This window comes from Myotis davidii, unplaced genomic scaffold (genome assembly GCF_000327345.1).
Source record: "Myotis davidii unplaced genomic scaffold, ASM32734v1 scaffold570, whole genome shotgun sequence".
Lineage (NCBI taxonomy): Eukaryota > Metazoa > Chordata > Mammalia > Chiroptera > Vespertilionidae > Myotis > Myotis davidii.
In genome coordinates, this window is record NW_006283631.1 from 4,662,130 (window position 1) to 4,671,638 (window position 9,509).

Below are 9,509 nucleotides of genomic sequence, written 5' to 3' on the forward strand. Positions count from 1 at the left end.
CACCCAGCTCTGAAAAGTTTACATTGTGTTATGTGTTAGCATTTTTAGGTGGTGGTATTTCTGTTACTGAGCTTCCGGTCTGAGTTATCTGCTTTGGGAAAAAGAAAAAAACTGTTTGTCTCCTGTTGCACAGTCCTGTGCCACATTTGTTAGTCCTGGCCCCCATCCCCATTTTTCCTGTCATCTGCTCTGGAAGGGGTTAATAGACAGTCTAACATCTGAGCAGCAGAAGTCTCTGAACGATTGAGTAGACTTGTGCTTCAGAGCTGCCAGCTGGTTGAATAGAGTCATGGATTGAGGTTGTTTTCATGGACCTTAAATTTTAGTATCTCAAAGTGGTTTGTGAAATGGCATTTTTATCCCACTTTGCTCCAGGAAGACTTTGTGGGGACTTGCAATATGCAAGTGTGTGTAAAACAAAGCAGTGCAATTTTAAAAGATCAGAAACCATTTAAAAGTAAGAAAAAGTGGATGAACAGGGACCTCATAGTTACAGCAGTTGAGCACTAAACTTAGCTCTGAGCGTCCAAGTGTCGGGAAGCATCTGAGGTCATGCTGCTTTCATTGTCCGACGAGAAGCAGTGTGCCAGTCCTCCTGAAAAGAAACTTTCCTGGCACGGAATCTGGAAGGACTTTATCAAGTGGATCCTTATTTAAGGGACACTGAGTAACTTAATGAACAGTGTTTTCTACAGTGGTTTTGGAAAGGCACCAAATATTGAAGTGGTTGTCTCCTATGGATCTTTTATAAAACTGAAGGCACAGTACTAAAGTCATGACAATGAGGGCCTTTTTTTTTTTTTCCAGAGAATAGCTTTAATGAGTTCTAGCTGCATAGCCTTTTTTTTTTTAAATGTTTTTATTGATTTTTAAAGAGAGCAAGGGAGAGGGATAGAGTTAGAAACATCAATGAGAGAAAAACATCATCAGTAGGCTGTCTCCTGCACACCCCCTGCTGGGGATCGAGCCTGAAACCCAGTGCTCTGACTGGGAATTGAACCGGTGATCTCTTGGTTCATGGGTTAACACTCGACCACTAGCCATACTGGCCAGGCTAGATGCATAGCTTTCTGAATGCAAATTTTTGCAAAGAGATGGAGGTTAGAGAATTTAGAACACTTTTTAAAAACCCTTTTATTGAATTATGATATTTATTATACTAATAGTTATTAAACTGAGTGCTTATCATAATTAACCAGTTTTAAAATGCTTGTTATAGCTCTTGTAGGTTTCAGGTGATTAGTTATACCAGATAGTAAGTGAGTCTCATATGCCCACAGCAGACTTGCCTGATTTGGTCTGCACTTGTTCTTGATCTTGGGATGTGTCTTGGAATTTTTCTCAGCAAGTGGTATTCAATTAATCACTACTAATGAGTCAGAGTTGGAATTGGAAATGAAACCTCAGTGCCATTGGCTGGACCAGATACTTCAAAGGAGAATGAAGTTTCATTGAGACATAAAATGCAGAGTGTCAGAAGAGTGTAAAATTTCTATTGTTATCAGTAAAAATTTGTGCTGTTATTTGTTTTGTATTCCTCTCACAAAAGCCACACTGGATAGTTGTACCCAGGTCTATATTCATAACTCACTCTGATAACTGGGACCATTTATAATCTAATATTTTTCTTCAAAGGAAGGATTTGATTTAAGAGAAGGCTTATCAGCACCTCTTTGCAGTGATGCATATCTGTCAAAGCTCCATCTATAGTCATTTAGAGTATATGGCACTTTGAAACTGTACTGCCATCCATTCAAGGTTGAAATTAGCAGAGGTGATCAGATTTATTAATATTTGCCCCAGGGTGTGAGTGTTATTTCTCCCTGACTTACCAATGATCTGTCATTTACCATGATCTGATTGTAATCGTTGTTGAGTTTGGTGTCAACTTTTCTCTTGTTGTAGAAAGTGCTCCTTGGAAAAAAGATTCCTTGGAAAGTGCGCTCTCAAACTAGATTTCCTAACAGGGAAGCTTTGGCGGAACCATTGCTAGTGAGGCCACTTGGGAGTCCTAAATTTTTTCAAAATGAACCAGGATATGTGTAGACTAGAAAATGTTCTAAAAGCTGTCATGCAGTCCTGACTATATACATGGATGTAATGCACACTGATTTTGGGAGCTGGGGTAACCTGAAGGATTGAGCTATTTCTTTCATCAAGGCTGTTTGGAAGATGTTTCTGATTCAGGGCATGGCAGGGAGTTGGGGAGAAGTACTGTGATGGAGGGGGGATAATTAATCCATAGTAAAGGCATGCTAGTAGCCTTTTTAAGGACCCTGTCTTTATTGGGTCTTGTGCCAGAGTCTTAAAATCAGAGGCAGTTGTTCTGTGCATTAAACCATGTTGGGTCTATGCATCTTTCTGAGCTGGTGTTTTCTTTGAGCAGTTAGTGCTAGAATGGTATAATGTATCTCCTCCCATTCCAAGTCATATGTTTTTTACATTTACATTTAAACTTCTTTGAAATCAGGAGCTGTTTTATAGTTGATAGCTGCATTGAATATAATATCCTTCACTTCTTCCAAACTTATAGTAAATTGGAGATCTATTACGTTAATGATATCCATAGAATTAAGGAAACATGGCATATATGTTAGGGATTGCAAATTTCTTATGATGGAGATAAGGTGCTAATACTCTTCATTTAGCTCCTTTATGCTTGTTGAATTTACATTAGAAGATTTAGTGAACAAAACATGGCAGCTTCCAGTGACATTAGCCATAGTGTTGTCCATAGGATCCATGGAGGGCATCTGACTGGGAATTAAATCGTGACCTCCTGGTTCATACATAGATCAAAGCTCAACCACTGAGCCACACCAACTGGGTGGAAAAACTTACTTTACAATGAACTAGAGCCATGTGGTATTTAAAATTTTTAAAACCTATTTATAAACTCAGTTCACTTGTTTCTTTGTCTACAGAATCTTGTGGAAGAAGAATGAAGTTGCTGATTATGAAGCTACAACATTTTCCATCTTCTATAACAACACCCTATTCCTGGTCTTGGTCATTGTTGCATCCTTCTTTATACTGAAGAACTTCAACCCCACAGTGTATCCTTTTAAAGATTGATTATGTTTTTCAGAAATCTAGAAATAGTAGTTTCTTTTGGTTTCATATAGGGAGTCAGTTTATTAAATAGCACTGTGACCTTGGGCACGTTTTTGAACATTTAAAATAAGGGCTTTTGGTTTGATGTAAAATTCTTTCAAGTTTATGACTTCATGGCAAGTAACTATAAATAGTCTCACATATATGATTATGTATACCCACCTACTTAAAAAAGAGTTCCAAGGAAGAAAAGCAAACTTGCTTTCTTTGATAGCTCTTGATGTAAGCCATGTGTCTAATGATATTTTGGACTTTGGGATTGGGTGGATAGCCAGTTTAAATAGGCACATTTCATAATATTTTAACAGTGTTTCAAGCTGCTCTTAAATTGAGCTTTCTTAATTTATTAAAGGTGCTAAGATAATTTATTAAAGCTTTTATCCAGGAATGTGCAGCCAAATTTTTAACAGTTGGAGATTTTGATGGAATAAAATGTGACACTCTTCAACTTGTATCTTCTGGAGGAGTGGTTTGTCCCAAACAGACCAGTCCTAAGGCCAAGAGTAGCTGCAAACTTTCAGAACCTCCTTACTTTTATAGGCCCACTGTGGCCAGTACCCTGATGGAGAGGGGAGAAAGGACAAGACATCTCTTCTTCTTCCTCATGGTCTTTGATCAGCTCTTCTGAAGGTTAAATGGAATTTGAGTGTTTTCTTTGTGGTCATGTATTCTAGGTTTCTGTCTCAAGTGTTTTTAAATTTCCTGTGAATATTCTTTATAGTCTTGTGTCTTGTAAATTGCGTTTACAGACAATGGGACCACATAGCATTGTCATTAGGCAGAGTGTCAGGAGGGAAGCAGTATATTCCAAAGAGATGGACTTGTTTTGTTTTGTTGAAAATTAATTTTGGGTTCTTAATTTTTCCTTAACATTAAATTTTTACAGGAACTATATTCTGTCCATAAGTGCTTCATCAGGTCTCATCGCCCTCCTGTCTACTGGCTCCAAATAGACCGTGTCAGCTTCACCCTTGGCTTTGTATCTATGGGTGGTCTGTGGTGTATGGAAAAGAAGCCGGGTGGTCGGGGTGGGAGACACACAAGATGTTTTTATAGTCTGGAGCTTGAGGGTTTGAAAGACCCAACAAAATGTAATTCAGTATTTGTTTATTGGCTCTTTTTTGACAAACTGTTGAAAGTACATGAATTGGAAAGGAAACTCAGAGTACCAGGGCATTTATTAAAAAGGCAAATGTGTCTGGCAATGTGCTACAATCACAAGAGGAGAAAATAACTTGTTTCCTTGATCTGTCAGAGGTCACAGTAACCTGGACTGAACTGTTAGTATTTGTTAGAGTAGCAAGAAGTTAATAGCTGGTTCTGTGTGTTCCAAGCACAATATTACAGCTTTTTTTGAACCATTAATATCAGAGTGAATCCTCTTTCCTCCCTTTTCCCCTGCCTGGGGGGTGGGATTGAATGCATGTTTACAAATCTCTGAATATGTAATTTGAAATAACTCAATAAAAGTTGAAAACATGGTTTCTCCAATTTGGGGAAAAGAAACTTGTGGAAAATTTCTTCCTTTTTTAAAAAAAAACCCACAAAAAATGGAAGAAAGGCAGCCAAGGTAATAACCTAAAAATAGTACCCAGGAGGGAGGGAGGGTGGAGACGGTTGAGGGTATGGGAAGGATACATGGTGATGGGAAAACATAAAGGAAAAAATAAGAATAGTGCTCTGGCAATTGAGAGTTGTCCTGTGGGGTTAAAGCACACTGCTCAGCTGTACAGCTTTGGCCTTGGGTAGCCGGAGATGCCAATTTGACCCTCCATGTTAGTTTGACTTGTTGAAAGACTGGCATCATGGATTTCTTAGAGTGGGGGTCTCTGTCCCTGGAGGAGTGTTGGGTGAGAGAGAGAACCTCTCTCCTGAATATGGATGTAAAAGACCAAAGTAATTTTTGTGATTTTAGCTCCAGAATTCTAAGAGCATTCCAAGGATTAAAGTGATGTTAGTGCTTGTCATTATTTTCCCATTCATACGTTCATAAATTTGACCTTTAGACCACAGGTTCCCATTGATTGGGAATAAAATACTGCTTTTTTCAGTCCTTGGGGGTCCAGCTGAGAGCAATCTCTTGCATTTTTTAACCAGTGTGTGTATAGATATTACTAGTATGATTTTATGTGTGTGCCATGATTTTAAAAAGTTTGGGAAGCTCTTGAACCTATATCACTGAAAGGTTGTGGAGTCCTAGGAGATAGTAGTGGTTTCATATTCCTATTAGCTTTGACCACATCCAGTAATCATCATCATAATAAAAGGCTAATATGCAAATGGTCATCACGCCGTGACACCGTAACGACCGAATAGCAGGAGGCTGCGTGCGAGGCAGGCGTGGGTGGGCAGGGACTTGCGCCAGGCGTGGGTGGGGCTGCCTCTCAGCCGGCGCCTGGCCGGGGACAAGAAGCTGCCTCCTCGCCAAGCGCCGGACCAGGAGACGTGAATATCAATATTAAAATATTTCCTCTAATTCCCTTTTAATGTGCGTGAATTTCGTGCACTGGGCCACTAGTTTCTTATAATAGTACCTTAAAGGAAATATATTCCTAATCCTAACTTTAATCTTTAGTTTCCACTTATAAATTAAGATGAATGTTGTAAATAGTACTTGCTGTTTTATTTATAACTGTACAGAAAGGTATTTATTGGGAGTTCATTGTTTACTTCCATGCTCTTAGATGTTTCTGTAGGCCACATCCAAGGACTTGGAAGGAACACAGGGAGGAATACACTTGCACAGTGACCCAGACCATCATTACCGTCTGAGGATTACAGTTCGTCATTGCTTCTGGAAGTTTGCAGTTCTTTTCTTTGGTGCGTTATTCATGTGTCATCACTGGATAATACATAGTAAATGGGGATGCCAGAAGAGATTCACTGCATAGTGGTTAGCTTTATTTTTATATTTTAACCTGGTTTTGTTTGTTTTTTTGTTTGTTTTTTCCTGTTTATAAGTAACCAGTAAGTAATTTGACAAGTGGCATGGAGTTTATATACCAAATACATTTACTTCACTTGACAAAATGCCTCTTTGACAAACCATCAGCATTTACCATTTGTTACCAGAGCTGGGCCAAGTATCTTTTTAAATTGGAGGTAAAAAATCACCACTAGATGGCAGTGCCTGTATAGATGGGGGAAGAATTGCCACTATTGGAATAAGGCAATGTAGTTGAAATGGGGTGGTGAAATAGGGGCATCAGCTTAGTATTCTTTAAAGAGTTGCTCTTGAATTAATAAACTGAATAATTTGTAGAAACTTAAGTAAGCAAAATTTGATTTTGGTTTGAACTTTTTCCTACAGCACCTTGTTTTTCATCCTGATGATTTTGAGCTTTCTATACTAGATAAATTTCTGTGCACGAGTTTATAGATGTACTCACAGTTCCACAGTTTCATGCAGGTTATCAATACTCTGCTCTTGCAAATTCCCCAGTCCTGTCTCCATCATTTGAAATGGCAGCCATGTGGCATATAGAATTACAATGGCTAATAAATCTGGGTTACTTAGTAAAAACTTGCTGTAGAATTTTTTATCTCAAAGGACCCTCAGATCCAGTAAAATAAAGGGTTCTGTTGTAATTGGGATATAAAGTGATTAAATCCCTTTTTTCACACCCCTTGTGATAACTAGAGGCTTAAACTTTTGGGACATTTTACATTTCCCTATTTTTAGTTTCTTCATTTACAACTTAATAAAAATCTTGACTTGAAATTATTCTTAGCCAGTAAAAATGTACTGGTTGTTCTATTGTATAAATTATTCTAATTTGGAAAGAATAATTTGAAACAAGTTTTAAAGTTAACTGAAATGTGGAGGTTGGATTCATATCAAATTCTTGTAAAAGGTCTCGCTAACTATCATTAAACTTTGCTTTTTAAAATTTATACTTTCCCTAGACTCTTGATAAGAACCATGTGGCTGAGTACATTATCTTTAGTACGTTATCTTACATTACCCACCATTTAAATTTCCTACACGTGTAAATGCGTTTTTGTGGTCACTGTTCCGATCTTTGTGTGGCAGTGACAGGCACAGTGCAGTTACATTACAGAGCACAATGTCAGGCCTCTTTGCCAGCATGTGCCTGCTGTGCTATCCTGCCCGCCTTGTTTCTGTGTTTTCAGTATTTGTGCCAGTTATGCTGCTTCTGGAGACAATGGAAGGATATACATAGGCATGTACATATATTGAGAGAACCAATTTGGGCTAGAAGGGGTTATCTTTTGCCTGCTTGGACTCCCAAGTAGGGAAATTAATTGAAGATTAGGAGTGGTTTTTAAGTGGTTGGTTTAAATTTTCATGGAGGTGGTTAGAGACTACTTACTGGCCTTCATGAGTTTTACTTGTATCACTTCTTTGACCTTTCCATCTTAACTGATTCTGAATTCGGCTTCATACCCAAGGTTTTGTTTTTTTACCGTAAAAATTCACACACAGTTCCTTCTTTACAAAGCTTTAAAGCTAAAAAAGAAAATTGTACCTAAAACAACACTGAACAAAATAACTTGCCTGGTTCTGCCATCAACCAGCAGTGTGAGTTTGGGCAAATCCCTCCATCTTTCCAGGCTTGGTTTCCTCATTTGCCAAAGAAGGATGATCTTGAAGATGGCCTGCTATCTATCTGAACACCCTTGGCACACTGTTAAGATGAAGTGACAGTTCTTAAAGTGAGAAGTCAGGCACAGGGCTTCTAGTTTTCATTTCCCTTGGCTGAGATTTTATTATGTGGATGGCTGCTACCCAGGTTACTCTTAGGAATGGTATGTTCTCTCCCAAGGAATTCTTTCCAAAATAGAAAATAAAATGAGAGTGCATGGAAATTTTTCTTAAGGATATAATTATGAAATATATTTCTTTTAAAAAATATATATTTTATTGATTTTTTACAGAGAGGAAGGGAGAAGGATAGAGAGTCAGAAGCATCGATGAGAGAGAAACATCAATCAGCTGCCTCCTGTACACAGCCCACTGGGGATGTGCCTGCAACCAAGGTACATGCCCTTGACTGGAATTGAACCTGGGACCTTTCAGTCCGCAGGCCAACATTCTATCCACTGAGCCAAACTGGTTAGGGCTGAAATATATTTCTTATCTAGATATTTGCCATGGCAGATGACCTGTATTTAAAAAAAGTTAGCTGTTTCTACAAGCAATAATGTTATATTTGTTGTTGGTTTTTAAAATTAATCTTTATTGTTGCAAGTATTACAGATGTCCCCCTTTTTTCCCATTGACCCCATCTACCCCATATCTGCAACCCCCTCCTGGCCTTCACCACACTATTGTCTGTTCATGGGTTATGCATGTAAGTTCATATAACCAGTGCATGTAAGTTCCCTGGTTAATCTCTTCCCATCCTTCCCCCAGCCCCACCTTCTCTTTTGAGATTTGACAGTCTGTTCCATGCTTCTGTGTCTCGATCTGTTTTGTTCATCAGTTTATTTTGTTCATTAGATTCCACATATGAATGAGATCATGTGATACTTGTCTTTCTCTGACAGGCTTATTTCGTTTAATTTGCAGGCTCTTTTAACACATTGTGTGCGGGAAATGTGTTTACACGTTTTACGTATTTATACGGTCTACCAGTGTAGTAGAGTGTGGGACACGTATTAATACGTTTTTTATAGACTAGCGGTAGAATGCGGGTAACATATAAATACGTAAACTAAAGTTATCGTAATTTTACTGAACATTGCCATTTGCGCAAAAAATTAGCAAAAATGGCCCACGCCACCTGTTAGCGCGCGATAAAAACTACCCGCAAACAATGTGTTAAATGAGTTTGAGAAGCTTTAACCTTTAGTGTGAAGTATTTCTAAAACCAAATGAGAAATGATATCTTTAGTAGCTAATCATTTGCTCCATTAATAAGAAAAGTATGAATTGCAGTTCAAATCTTGATCACTGCTATTTCTGCTAGGTATCATTCAGTGTAGCTTACCTGCCAACATCATTTTTTTAAATGAGTCTTACTGCCTGTTTTTTGGATCTGGATATATATATACACTAGAGGCTCGGTGCACAAAATTCATGCACGGGGAGGGGGGGGCGGTCCCCTCAGCCCAGCCTGCAACCTCACCAATCCGGGACATCCCTCTCACAATCCTGGACTGTTGGCTCCTAATCGCTCACCTGCCTGCCTGCCTGGTTGCCCCTAACTGCCTCTACGTGCCGGCCTGATCGCCCCTAACTCCCCCCCTGCTGGCCTGGTTACCCCCAACTGGCCCCCCTGCCGGCCTGGTTGCCCCTCACGGCCTCCCTGCCAGCGTGGTTGCCCCACACAGCCTGCTTATTCAGTTGTTTGGTCATCCCTCACTAACCCCCCTGCTGGCCTGGTCGTAGGCAGCCATCTTGTGAGGGTGTGAGGGTTAATTTGCATATT

The 9,509-nt window shown here is 39.2% G+C and overlaps 1 protein-coding gene across 1 annotated transcript in view; it reads left to right on the forward strand.

The window, feature by feature from the left end:
* The window catches only part of SSR3 (signal sequence receptor, gamma (translocon-associated protein gamma)), a 10,708-nt gene extending 6,088 nt beyond the window's left edge, over positions 1 to 4,620 (forward strand). Inside the window, exons 4-5 of the mRNA XM_015565598.1 lie at positions 2,925 to 3,056; positions 4,001 to 4,620. Of these exons, the coding sequence (XP_015421084.1) occupies positions 2,925 to 3,056; positions 4,001 to 4,067 (199 nt within the window). The 3' untranslated portion in view covers positions 4,068 to 4,620. The remainder of the gene's footprint in view (positions 1 to 2,924; positions 3,057 to 4,000) is intronic.
* Positions 4,621 to 9,509: the final 4,889 nt, after the last annotated feature.